Below are 14190 nucleotides of genomic sequence, written 5' to 3' on the forward strand. Positions count from 1 at the left end.
AGGATCTCTTTGGGTGCAGCTGTTCTCTCAGTTTCCTTTTGCTGCTTAGATTCAGTTTAACACTTTGTCCTATTCTCAATCCGTGGGAATATAGTAACCTAAGGAGGAATGTCCTGTGTTCCCTAGCTCCATGTTCCTTAGAAGGGACTTAGGAATTATTTAACATCATTAAAATTGAGAGTAAAAATTATGGTGGCCCTGGGCACTTGTCTGTATGACCCAAGTGACACAAGAGCTTAATGCCACTGAGATAGGTTTTGCAAAGTGCACTGCTGCCTTTAAAATGTGAGATATTAGTAGAACTTATTGTTCATTTGGGGGTGGAATAGGTAAATTGATACCCTTGAAGGGATATAGGAAATGGCTTTTCTTCTGCCATGGAGATGGCACCAAATGACCTGTGCTGAGACAGTTTCTTTTCCTGCAGGTTTATTCCCATGAGCTCGTCTGCGTCAGTGGAGAGGAAAGGATAGTTGTGCCAATTCGGGCCATCCCTGCCCGAGCTATCCTGGACTTCCCAGACGAGCTGGACTTCTCAAAGTGTCCGGTCAAGGGCAGCACCCGCAAGAGTCTGCTGATTCAGAATTGTGGTAGTGTGGCAGCTCATTACCAGCTGGGCACCGAGAGGTGAGGCAGCTCATCTGTCCTTGTGCAAAACACCTTTGGGGGATAACAGAGTTGGGAAAGAACAACAAAAGGAACCAGAGCATGGGAGCTGCTGCCCTGCGTCGCCGGCTGGAAATGGGCAGGATGGATGGCATCTGCTCTTGCTTTCAGTGTTCTTAGCAGGATGCAGCCTTTGAGCTTTCTCTGCCCCAGATTTCCTGGGGGGTGCTGGAACATGTTAGTTGCTGGCTTGCGCCCTCCTGAGCACAAGCAGCTTCTGAAATGGGTACTCACCACTGTCAGCCAAACAGACCCATTCTCTGGGAGGACACAGGCACATGGCTTTCCAGTGGTGCCTGCATCAGATGCCCAACATGAGCTGTGTTGCAGGCAGCCGGTGCAGTTCCTGTTACTTAAAGCTGATCTGATTTCCCTTGTCAGCTGAGGGCATCAGTCCCCTCTTCTGTTCCACGATGAACCTTTGAAAGCCGGTTTAAAATTTCAAACACGTGCTTTAAATCTCTGAATAAGGTCGTGCCCCCTTTCATTGAGATCTCATTTTACATATTCTGAAGTTCCTGTGTTTCTGCTGTTTTTTCATTTTGGTTTGTGTTAAATGTTTGCCAAAAGATCATGAATTCTTCATTGGGAACTTTCATAAATGTCAAGCTCCTCCAAGGCCTATCAATACACCACATGCCCATAGGCATAGGCACAGGTGTATTAGAAACATGAGACATTTAGTGACTATGTGAAAAGCAATTGGGCTGATTTAGAAGATAAAAGTATAGAATAACTTTCTCTAGAGGGGACCTCTGGAAATTGTCCGAGCAAATACGCTGCTCAAAGCAAGACCAGTGTCCGGGGATTGCAAGGGGCCATTGGGAGATCTGGAGTTGTCTTTAGATGCCATACAAGGAAACAAACATACAAATGGACTAGTTAAAAAGCCGAAGAAGACCTATTAAAACCCCTCCATGACCTTATCTTTTCTGCCTGTCGGGTGCAGTAGTGATTCATTGAAAGGGTAGATCTAACAGGATGAGAACTATCTTAAGGAACAGCTGACAATTAACTCACTATATTGCTCTAATCAAGCCATAAAAGGCCAAAATTTATCCTGCCAGCCCCATCTCTTGGCAGTGGTTTTCATTTGGTTATTATAGCGTCAGGGATGTCTCCTTCACAGTCCTTCTTATATGTGGGCTCAGGGAACAGCTTAGTGATGTTGACTGAAATTCAGAGGAGTTAAGTTTAACTGTAGAGCTTGTGTCCTTGGGTCTTGGGGAGCCAGGTCTATATGAGAGATGACTGCTCCAGCAGGAACAGGGGAGTCTGGTGGGTACAGCCTGGGGTGGGATGTAGGAGATGCAAGGGCTGATTTGCACTCAGTTTTTCAGCCCTGACAACTGAAACTTGGCTGGATCCTCTTCTCCTGGTAATTTGAAAATAAGAAGATATCTTCTTTCTCACACAACCCCTGAGGTCACTCCCAGGAGTGTTATTCACATCCTGCCATCTGAGGGCAGGAGTATGTAACATGGGGCAGGAGTGGGAAGGGAAGGGAAGGGAAGGGAAGGGAAGGGAAGGGAAGGGAAGGGAAGGGAAGGGAAGGGAAGGGAAGGGAAGGGAAGGGAAGGGAAGGGAAGGGAAGGGAAGGGAAGGGAAGGGAAGGGAAGGGAAGGGAAGGGAAGGGAAGGGAAGGGAAGGGAAGGGAAGGGAAGGGAAGGGAAGGGAAGGGAAGGGAAGGGAAGGGAAGGGAAGGGAAGGGAAGGGAAGGGAAGGGAGTGCTGAAGTGTGGCCAGGGACTCCCTTAACTGGCAGCTTCTCTTTCTGGCAAAATTCCTGACAAAACAATAAGAAAAAAATCCTGTGCCTTGCCCACACCAGGCACCGATCCCCCAAGCCCCAGCAGAGACCTGCAGCAGTGCTGGCTCACCCTCGGGGCAGATGTGGGAGCTCGTACAGTAATCGGGCTCCGGGGCTGCTGGGGCCTTGTCTTTCCTCCTCTCTCCCCAAAGTCTCACATCCAGCACATAAACATTGCTGGCCCAAGGCTTCTCCATCAGCCACTAGTGATGTTCTCACTAGTGGTAATGGAGCAGGTCAGGCCCATAACTGCAGCAATAGGTCCTTAGTGAGCAGAACCTGAAGCAAGTTCATCAGCTGTCACTACTGACATGAATGAAATTCAGCTTGCCAGATGTTCTCTATATTTTTGTGTGTGATAAGTTCATCACCAAACTCCCCAGAACACCCTTTCTGTGCACAGATTGACCACCAGCAAAGCACTGAGGAACTTTTGTTTCCTCAGTGGGGCTGTGGAAGAGCACAAAGCCCAGCAACTTCTGGGCAGAAGCACATTTCACCTGAGCTGTCCCTGAGCATCAAAGCACGGAGTCTTGTGTTTGTCAGGCAAGAACTGTTCACCTGGTGACCAATCCTAATTGCTCCTGTTACATCCAAAGTGCACCAAGACATTTGCGTAATTATTTCCAACACATTGCGCAGAGTTTGTCTGGTGAGCCAAGCAAACAGTTACCAGCCTGGATGACAACCCAGGGCCCCAGACTGCACTGCTGGTAAATACACAAAACCCTCCTGTTCTGCCTCCTCGATGTGCTCCTGCTAATGGTGCTTCATATGGCTGGGATTGGATCCTTCAGATTGTAAATGGCATCCTCCTTTTGGGTCTTGTTTCCATGTCACTGTATTGCTCTAATCTGCATTTGCACTCTTTCAGAGTTTTGATTGCTCCTTTTTGTAGAGCAGCTTTCATTGAAATGCTGACAAAATGTGCTAATTCAGGATCTTTTCAAGGTAAAATAAACCAAAGAGCCACGCTGCAAATTCAACAGTAGTTATTCCGTGGTCTTCAAGAGAAAGTTCCTTCTCCCTGTCTGATTCCTAGGCTGTAATCTCACAAGAGAGATAGTGCCCTAACATTTGCATCTCTTGAGAGGAAGTTTATAGGTAGCAGGAAATGAGAAATTCCTGAGGCAGTCAGCGTCAAGTTATGCATGCAGATAGCTCTTAACTCTCTCTGTGCTTTTCACAAACCATTCTCTGATGGGATTGCTGGCAGTCAGAAGGCTGGATGCAGAGTATGGGGGAGATTAGGTCGTTTTATCCCACAGGATCTTCTGAGGGCTGGATCTCCTCAGAAGTGGGTCAGTAGCTGTTTCTGATCCTGGCTGTTCTGTCTGTCTTGGCCGTAGTTTGTTTGCTCCCTGCTTGCCCAAGTGAGCTGAAGTGACCTGCACTGCAGATAGAATGTCATGGCCAGAATTCCCCCCAAGTCCTGATCCTCTCTTTGTGTTGCAGTCCTTTCTCCGTGGTTCCAGCCGAAGGAATTCTGGGCCCTGGTCACACCATGCAGGTGACAGTGGGATTTCACCCGCTGACGTGCGGTGACCATTTCGGGTCCCTGGTGGCGCGCTGCACAGGTGAGTGCTGGGCAACGCATGGGACACAGGACAGTTCTCCACCATCACTCCCTGTTCATCCCCCTCAATTCCCTCTAGATGTACCTCCTCTGTTCCAGCTCTGCCCCAAAGAAAACTGAAATAGCTGGTGTTTAAATGGTTGAAAAAGTGGATCCCCTCTAACAGGGCTGAGATTTTTGGAATTCTGTTTTGCTGGGTGTTGCAGAGTGGAGGAAGGAGGAACCCTGATTCTCCACTACTGTGTGGCTACGCCTGGGTGAAGTTTTATTTTACTCCTGGGCAGTGCTGTATGTGAGCTGCGAGGTCTCCATCAGACTCTCTCCAATGCAGTGTATTTCTTGCACACCTCTGTCCTGTATGCCGCTTCTCCACTGGCTTGTCACAGACCCTTTTACTATTTTGCCCTCTACACATCCATGCAGCTTTTGCCTAATAACATCTTCAGGCCCTCAAGTTCCTGTATGGTGACAAATCAAGACAAATTTTTCCTCGTCCCCATTTCCCAGGCCGTTCATGCTGTTGCAAACCTCTCACATCTCCCATTTGATTTCTAGACTGAGGAATCCCATTCAGACTTCATATAGAAGCTGCTCTGTACTTATTAATCTTTCCTTGTCCTTTTGTATTTAACCTGAAATGCTCCATCTTGGTTTTTGAGATCAGGACAATATGAAATATTTCAAGACTGATGGGGCTGTGGGTTTGGACAGGAAGATGACGATGATGATGATTTTTATGGTGTTCATTTTGTAGTGGTTTGTCATATTGCAAAGCCAGGCTGGTTGTGTTTCCTCTCCTGTGTCCCCTCCTGCTGTGGGCTGTCACTTCACCTGTTCCTCTGGGTCTCCTTTTTCTGCCCACATGCCCCCAGGCATATTTGCTTGTCAGCAACAAGGGATCCAAGGGATCAGGAGGGGCAGGAGTCTCGTGGGATGCGCAGGGGAGACCTCGGCAAGCCAGGATTGACCAGGGCTCCTCAGTGTCACCTGAAGGACTTTGATGCAGAAATCCCAGTGGTCTGAGTGGGTCACCTGAGCACATCTGACAAATCCCACTGTACATACTGTCACCTTGGGGCCAAATCTCTACAAACACCTTGGAAATAAGGTGGTTAAGGAGGTGCCCAGGACATCCTCACGCCGTACACACAGAGCTGTCAGGACGTGATAAATGTACTGATCCATGGAACTGCTAATACATTTAAAAGCTATGACACTTTCTTCCGTGACCTGTGGTTTGCTTTGTTCCTTGTGCTTCCATCAGCAACTGAGCTAGCTGAGCAAAGACTCTGCTTTGTTCCAGGTGAAGAAAGTTTCTTCACATTCCTTCGCGCAGAAGCTGCAGATGTCAACATTGGATTGAGCACATATTCCATGAAGGTTGAGAAGACTTTCATCACCACATCAAGCCACACAAGCATGTTCATCAGAAACAGGAGTAACATCACAGCCCACTTCCAGTGGAAGATGTTTCCTACTGAGGAAGCCGACAATGAAGAGAAGAGGAGGTTGGTTTGAAAGATACGTTTCAGTGAGATACATGGCCCAAGACTGAAACTAATGCATGGCCTCAGGGGCGTGTTGGTGATTTTGAATGGTTTAGGCCAAGTAAACCATCCCTGGCATTAGGGTGTGTGTCCCTGGGCTGCAGGAGCTCAGCACAGCATTCCAGTTCCATTTATACTCCAACCAAGGATGGCATTTTGGGAAGGAAAGGTTGATTGCAATGACTGGATTTCCTCAAGTTCTAATTGGGCTTTTGCCTCCCTAATCTTCTTCCTACATGACCTGGCAACATCCTTAAACGTTTCCTGAGTTGCCAGCCCCTCTTTGCAAAGGCAATACGCCCTCTTTTTTCCCCTTAGTTCCTTCCAAATCTCCTTGCCCATCCAGGCTCGTTGTCTTCCCTGTCAGCTCATCTTTCAGCACACAGGGACAGTCTGTTCCTGTGCCTTCAAGACTTCTTTCTTGAAGTATGTCCATCCTTCCTGGACCCCTTTGTTTGTAAAGGCTGCTCCCCAAGGTCCTCTCCAAAACAATCTCTTGAACAGGCCGAAGGCTGCCTTCCAGAAGACCAGAGTGGAAGTTTTGTTGATGCCCCTCCTTGTTTCACTGAATGTTGAAAACTCTGTTATTTCACAGTCACTGTACCCCCAGACAGTGGTGAACAGATGAAGTTCTTTTAGTTCTTAGGGAATCTCCTGGTGATATCCAGTACCTGGATCCCAGGGAGGCAGCAGGCTTCCCTGTGGAACGGATCCGCTCGATATACAGGGCCCTCATTTCCCCTTAGAAGGGATTCACTTACTACCACTACCCTTCTTTTCTTCGTAATACTTTTTTCCAATTACATTTATTTTCATGCCAGTTTGTGTCCTAGCCTGTCACCAGGACATTTTGTTTTTCCTTACTTCCAGTCTTAGGGATGGTGTTAGCTCTAAGGCCTACTCTCCTGCTGTCAGAGATGCTTTTGAGATCTCAGAGCAGAGAGGACTTTTTTTTATGAGAGGAGCTAGTGCAGGATCCTTTCCCTCTCTGGCCATTCTACTACCATGCACTGGGATGGGACCCAAAAAGCTCTGGATCCTGAAAAGATGATCTCTCCAGGAGTTTGCTGTCTGTCTCCTGCACCAAGAAGTCCCTTCCCCTCTCACAGCCTCTGTTTTCATGCATATAAAACCTTGGATGTCACTGAAGGGATGCGGTGCCTGAATTCATCAATTTCCTTTGGAAGTGCTCTGGGATGCTCTTGTGAAAGGCAGAGTAGGGAACAGGGCAGGTCCAAAATGGAAGAAACAAAGAGCGATGCTGGTAACACGTAACCACAACCCAGCTTCGTCTCCCTTTCCCAGGGAAGTCCTGCAGTGGGTGCACCGTGATCTTTATCTGCTTCCCCCGAGCAGCTCAGTGGTAGGAAAAGCCAGCTGAGGTGGCTGGTGGATTCTCCCTCAGTTTTGGCAGAGGCTTTGAGGCAGGAGATTCTCTTGAGGGATGCTGGCTTTCCAAAGCTCTCCTGAGCTTGCAAGTGTGGAGTAAAACTACCTGCTGAGCTTGTGCACAACAAGTTATCTTCTGATCCGATTGGGACCCTCGTGGCTTGGGGTCAGCCCTTGCTGGGGAGCTGCCGCTCCTCCCCAAGTGCTTTGCTCTCCCGCACTTCCGCTTCTCTCTGCAAATATATTAAATGACCTGCTGGCTTTGTCTCTCCCTGCGGCTGCAGGCAGTGTGATTTGCTGGAGCCACCACCAAAGGTCTGGATGGAAGACTTCATGGAGGAGAAAAAAATAAAGAAGGTGAAGGGCTTTTGTGAAAATCGCACCTCCCTCCTGAGCCAAAAGGTCCAGGAGGAGAAGGCAAAGGTGCAAGAAGACCCCCTGCTGTTCTCCAATGACTTTTTTTTCATTGAGCCAATGGTAAGTGATAGCTGAGAACCTCATTTTCCTCCTCTTCCTTCTCTTCCTTCTCTTTCTCCTCGTCCTCCTCCTCTTCCTTCTCCTCCTTCTCTTTCTCCTCGTCCTCCTCCTCTTTCTTCTCCTCCTTCTCCTCCTTCTCCTCCTCCTCCTCTTCCTCCTCCTCTTCCTCCTCCTCTTCCTTCTCCTCCTCCTCCTCCTCTTCCTCCTCCAGCCCACCCTACCCCCGCCCCTTCCCCCGGGTGCGGTCACTCAGCAGGTCCTCAGCTGGCTCGGTGTGCTCAGAGGGAGGACATGGAGTTTCTGGTGCGGCTGCAGAGCTAACTGCTGAAAGTATTTCTGCCCTGCAGGCTCAAGGCAGGGCTGGGAGCCTGACAAAGCTGAGCTCTGCTGCCAGGGCTCGAGCTCAGGGCACTCCGTGTCCTTGAAGTGTCCACAGGGAGCAGTTTTTGTAGGTAGGGGCTCCCCCGACACGTGCTGCTGCGTGGGGTTCAGCGGAGGGTGTTGGAGCAGTGCCAGTTCACGGATTGACCTGAAGCATGCAAGGGTTCGCTGGGAAAAGGAGGCCAAATTCAGCCCAAGGTTAATCGTAGAAATGCCTGTCCCTTCCTCTAACCACGACTCGCACTGTTTGTGAGTCTCCCAGTGTCATCTGTGAGCCTGGACACAAGGGTGGGAGGTTATAATGGGCATTTTGAGTTCTCTTGCACACGGGGACAGTAAACCTTTTCTTTTTCTGTTTATGCAAGCAAACGCCCATGTCCTCCCATCAGCCAGAGCCCTGATTCTGAGTATTGGCATTGTGAGAGATGATGAATGCCTGGTGTCTGCACAGTGCAAAATCCCTTCTCATCCTGGAGTAAATCCTAGAATAATCCCAACCTCTGCTTTCTTTGAAAAAAGGTTAAACTAATATTTTTCTTTCCAAGGAAGGGGATCGTGTTCTTGGTTACTCCTATGGCCTGTCTAAGGCCAAGAGCCACCAGTGCACAATGGCAGTTAGGTACCACTGTAGCTGACTGCAGCATGATGTGACCAGGAGCTTGTGTCAGAGCAGCAGGAACATTGTGGAGAGTGGGGGCTGATCAGCTGAGCATTGAGAGCGCCCAGTGGTGTGTTGAGCTGGGTTTAGAGTGTTTCCTTGGGCTCCTTATGTTGTTCACTCATCACTGATGCTCTAAAGAAAGGCTTAGAGGAGTGGTTGAAAACAAGAAGTGTGAAGTTTGAAGATAAATCTTTTTCTGTCTCTTTCTGTTTCAGGAGGGAGAGATTGGGCCACGTTGTTCGGCTGAAATCAAGGTGACCTTTAAACCCCTGGAAGCACTGGAGTATCAGAGTGTGGCCTACTGTGACATCTCAGGTACAGCTCCTTTCCCCTGCTTCTCTCACCCACAGTGAAGCCATGGAGCAAGCCTGAGCCCACTGGGCTCCCATGTAACTGCTGGGAAGAGTTCCTGGTCAGCAGGGCAGTGCTGGCACATCCCCAGTGTCCCTGCAGCTTCCAGGGAGTCTCCCATGCAAGGCCAGGGCTCGGAACACCTGTGTCTGGATTGCTGATCCCAGAACAACCCAGGCAGTGCAGGGAGATGTTTTCATGGCACGGCTTTGCCAGCATTTCCTCAAAGGCCAAGGAGCTGCAGAGCAGAACAGCTTTAGTGAACAAGCACTAAGCCCCTCTAGACCACTGGCCTCCAGGATGGGTCCATTTGACATGGATCCACCATCAGGCAGTCGCAGCTGAGTTAGAAATGTGCTCCCTGAGCCTGGATCACCTCCAGACACCACCAGGCCAGCGGAGGCGGAGCCCCGCTGAGCCCAGGGTGTTGGTAGAAGGACCACCCTTGGCCAGCACCTGCTTCTCTCCCTGTGTGGGAATTGTCACCTTGCAGCTCTCAGTCTGTGCAAACAGAACACAGTGCCGAGTGTCAGAAGTGGAGGACAGCAGTCCTGTGCTGCTGGGCCAGGTGGTTTGGCAGTTGTTGCCTGGCAGTTTGCCAGGTAGCAATTGCCAAAGTCTTCGTGAGCTTTGTGCCTTCAATGAATGGATTTCAAAGCTCCTCTAAGTGCATGGGGAGGAAACCCTAGAGTCATAGTATGTTAAGGATGGAACGGACCTCAAAGACTGTCTAGTGCCAAGGCCCCTGCCATGGGCAGGGACACCTCCCACTAGACCAGGTAGCTCCAAGCCCCATCCAGCCTGGCTTTCAACACTTTCAGGGCTGGAACCTCCACAACTCCCCTGGGGAACCTACTCCAGCGTCTCACCACCTCACAGTAAAAAAATTCTTCTCAATATCTAACCTAAATTTCCTTTCTTTCAATTTATACCTGTCACTCCTTGGCCTGTCGCTACAGGACACCAGAGATGTTTTAAACTCAGCAAACTGGTGGCTAAAATTGGAAACCAGCCCAAGGAATGGGTTAGAAATTGCAAGTCAGCCCCAGGGGATATCTCCTGAGGGAAGAGAAGGGTCCATATCTTCTGCTGCAGCATCAAGAGCTGGTTGCATGCAGCTCAGAATCAGGGTCTAGCATTGAGGCAGCCTGGAAAATCCAGTAGAACAGAGGGAATTATTGTACTGAAATGGACATCTCTCCCCAGGCCGTGAGAGCAGGCTGGCCCTGCACCTCAGAGGGGAAGGCCGCGGACCCTTGGTTGAACTCAGCTGTGATACCCTGAACCTCGGGGAAGTTTTTGTCAAAACCGCCCACACCCATGAGGTGAGCACCAGGGGTTGGGATGGATCCTGATGGCTCCTGAGGCAGCAGCAAGCCTGGTGGACCTGTGGAATTCCTGGCAACCTGGGCAGTTGTGAGCAGGGAATAGCTGATGTACCGGTCAAATCTGGGCGGGGGGGGGAAGGGGGGGGGTCCAGAAAAATGTGTCTGTTGTTCATGAAGCCCCAGTCCCTTCTTTTGGGCAGCCTTCCATAGGGATCAGCTGGGAGGCTTCCTGCAAAACAACCCCTTTTGACCCAACGCTGGGTCAAAAAGCTGTTCAGAGGCTTTTGTGGCAGCACCAGACACAAGGCACCTTTGTACTGGGCTCTTCAGAAGCGGCTGGGACAAACTGGCTACATTTGAGCTTCAGTCCACCGCAAACAATTTTTAGTCAAGTGTCTCCTGCTCATTCCTGGAAGTCACAGGAAAGCCATCCAGCCTCCTGGCTCAGTGCAGGCCCTTGCAAAGGGCTTGAGGATTCTTTCCCTTGCTGTCCAATCCCTCACCACACTTCAGGCTTGGTGCATCTCTGGCTCTACAAAGAGAAAAGTGTTCCTGGGAATAAAGCAAAAGATTTTTCTACCTATTTGCCTCCCCCCTGTTGGGGGTCAAGTTTGCAAAAAAAAAAGAGAGAGCAACTGAAAGAGGCAGAAAACGAGGCACTACATCATGCCAGACACTTTCAGAAGTTTGGTTGTGGAAGGGAAAGACACGTTGAGTTTTCTTACCAAAAGAAGGCGCTGTCTGTACATTTTGATGTTGATGCCTCCTTCTCAGTGTATTGTTTTCACGGTATGGGAAAAGGTAAATGCGTAGATACGGTACTGCTGGAGCTGCGCTGACTGGGGCAGCAGCAGCTCTGTGGTGATTCACTACGCAGCTGCAATCACCCCACGTTGCTCTCAGGGCCAGGTCTGAATGAGCTTGGTGCTACTGACCAGAGGTGGACTGCTCTGTGTCCGTGGGATAACCCCAGGGTGACTCCAGTTATGTGGAGTTATGTGAGCTTCGCATGAAAACCCAAAGGCAGAACTTGTCCTGTTGTATTTTTTTGACTTCTGCCGTCCAGCAGCACAAAGCATCTTCTGCCTTTTCTGGGTGTTAATTGCGCCATTAGAAAATGACTCCCAAGAAGGGAAGATTTCACGTGTACTTGCATTTTGTTTTCTTGCTGCTGCAGGTGAAACTGATGAACAAAGGAGTTCTTGATGCTCCCTTCACCTATATCCCTTCAAACACGGAAGTGGGCTGCTGCTTCAAGTTTGTACCCGAGGAGGGCCTCATTGCACCAGGTGGGATCCAGACTATTCAGATCTCCTTGGATGCCGCCGTGTTGGGGCGGTTTGAGGAACCATTCCAGTTCCGTGTGGCTGGATCTCCTACGCCTGTGATCCTGACCATCGAGTAAGGACTCTGGGAGCTTACTCTGGGTGGGCACATCTGTAGCTGTCTCTGGGACATCCCCCACCTACCTCATTTTGGGGTCGGGCAGAGAAAAAAGATGTTTCCTGAGGTCTTAATCTCTGCTCTGATCCTGGCATTGCCTTAGTGTGGGGGTGCCTGCTGCCCTGTGTGGTACCCGGGAGCTGGAATGACTCCTCCCTGCAGGGATGTCCCTCTGCCTTGGGCCATGGCAGGCAGTGGCATGGATCAGCTTTGGGCAGTAGCTGCTCTGGGATGTCCCCCCTGAGCACCCAGCAAGGCCCCCAGGGCTTTGGAGATGGGCCAGCCTGGGTGATTCTCCACCAGCAGCAGTGTTTTGAAAAACTTCTGTTAATAATCCATCCCAAACGGGCAGCAGCAGCCTCAGCTCACCTCTCATGGCCATGCATGGAGGCAGGCTGTGCTCCGAGCTCCTGTGCAGAGTGCTCTGCTACCTCCTTTCCACAGCCAGGAAAAGGCTGATGTGGGAGACAGGGAACTGTGCAGCAGGAACCGTCCCAAGGACATGGGCTTCATCCCATAATCCTGGCCCTGCAGAAGGGAGAAGGGGTGATGATGGGGGAGGCAGAGCTCAGTCCTCAGGACCACAGCAGCATGAGGGCTTGTCCCTGCTAGCCTGAGGCGTGTGCTGGTAGGATAACGTAGTGTAAGCAGGAAAGCTGATGCTGGCTGCTCTGGAGCTTTGGAGCTAGGCTGCTGCTGTTGGGAGGCACTGGATCAGGGCAATAAAGAAATGAAAGCAATCTGCAGTTGATTATACCAATAAGATAAGGGAGATGGATTAAAAAGAACATGAAACTTATTACTTAGCAGGAGGACAGTGTTGACTAGGTCTGCCCATAGTAGAGAAACAACTACACTGGCTTTGCTTTTGGAGAAAAAGTGCTGCTATTTTTATTTTGGAAATCAAGAGGGAACCTTTCACCATCAAATAATTGATTCTCCTCTGTCCTTCCCCAAACTGGTCATGCGTGGGATGTTATTCCATAAGCAGCTTTCTCCTTGAGCAAGAGAAGGTGTCTCTTGTTGAGATGTGTAGAGCGGAGTCAGGGACAATCCTGTGAACACAGTAGAAGACACAGTTCACTGGTCCTTGACTTTTAACCAAAAGGCAGGGTGCGCATTAATTGGCGTCAACCATGAAATAAACTCGTGTTGGGCAGCTTCAAGTGCTGCCTTCAGTGGATGTTGGTGACTTTTAGTGCCTGTCTGCTGAGTTCAAGGCCAGGGGAGGAGGTGTGGTAGATTCAGGACACCCATGTTTGGTTGTTTAAGCTATTGCTCCTGGCTGTGCCAGCTGGTGCACTAGTGACAAGCTGGTCCTTTCCTCTAGGATTCATCTGTCCACTGTGTAGAACTGTTAATGCTCTTTTTGGAGGATGTTTGGGGCTCCCCTGGCTTCATGTCTCAAAACTCTGTCTGTAATGATTGTGTGGGTCAAAATCTCCTGAGAAAGCTCCTCCATTGGAAGACCAGTTACAGCCAAGTAGCAAAGCAGGGAACCTGTGGCTGGAAAGGCTGGTTACAGAAGTTTGTGGGGACACCTTTATGTCCATCCCATTACAGATGGGGAAACTGAGGCACGGAGACAGGTCTGGGTGGGTGTTCAGGGTCCCTCATGGGACCACCGGCAACTTGGGGGCTTTTCCTGCCTGCCCTGCGTCCAAAGCCCCATCAGTGGCTGTGGGCTGCTGGCCTCTTGGCTTTAGCTGCCTCCTGTGCACATGGACACTGTGCTGAGCACATGGTGGTGTGTTGATTTGAAACCCACGATGCCCCTGACACCAGGTTTTGTGCCCCCAAGCCACGACAGCCGGAGGCTTTGCAATTCCCTTTAACGCAGCCATTTCCTCCTGTGTCCCTGTCATCGCAGGGGGTGTGTCGTCGGGCCGACTTTACACTTCGACACCGATGAGCTCGACTTCGGTGACATCTCCTTTGGTGAGTGTTCCCTGCGCTGGGACACAGCGGGAGGGATCTGTGTGCTCCAAAATGGAGCACTTGAACGTAAAAGCATCCAGCACTGCTCATGTTCTGCCACAACAGCCTCTTCAGGGTGTGAACTGCAGGTGCCTCAGGTAGCATTTTGCCATTGTGGGATCAAATAGGAGCAAGTATTTTCTGGTGTCTCTGTCCTGGTTTAAAAGACAGATTCTGCCAAGGAAGGTGGCAATCTTCACGGAATGGAATGATGACCCTCCTCTCTCCAAATTACTGTACCTTTGAAATTACAGGGCTTCCAGGCAAAAATATGGAAAAGGAATAGCAGTTCGTTACTAGAGTATATCCGGACAGCACAGACAACAACGCAATGCCAGAAGTTTCCAACCCGCCGAGTCCTGTTTTCCCCTTTGGTGTGGTTATGATCACAGGCTGGAGGAGCGGTGGGCTCTGGCAGGGCAGTGATTTCCCTCCCAGCCGGCACGGGCAGGGAGGGAAGGAGGAAATCGCTGCTTTTGCAAACTACGGGCAGCAGGAGATGTGGGCACTGGCAATCGGGAGCAGGCAGAAGCGGGGACGGCGGGCAGGTTCGATCACGGTGCTGAGCCCGGCGTCAAGCGCACG

At 50.2% G+C, this 14190-nt stretch overlaps 1 protein-coding gene across 1 annotated transcript in view; it reads left to right on the top strand.

Moving 5' to 3' along the window:
* LOC136296098 (hydrocephalus-inducing protein homolog) overlaps positions 1-14190 on the top strand; it is a 117413-nt gene that overhangs the window by 30611 nt on the left and 72612 nt on the right. The window contains 5 exon segments of the mRNA XM_066194921.1: positions 7272-7464; positions 8722-8821; positions 10064-10182; positions 11363-11586; positions 13499-13566. Of these exon segments, the coding sequence (XP_066051018.1) occupies positions 7272-7464; positions 8722-8821; positions 10064-10182; positions 11363-11586; positions 13499-13566 (704 nt within the window).

The sequence above is a fragment of the Chamaea fasciata genome, unplaced genomic scaffold, assembly GCF_029207755.1.
Source record: "Chamaea fasciata isolate MVZ Bird 193981 ecotype frontalis unplaced genomic scaffold, bChaFas1.0.hap1 SCAF_12, whole genome shotgun sequence".
NCBI lineage: Eukaryota > Metazoa > Chordata > Aves > Passeriformes > Sylviidae > Chamaea > Chamaea fasciata.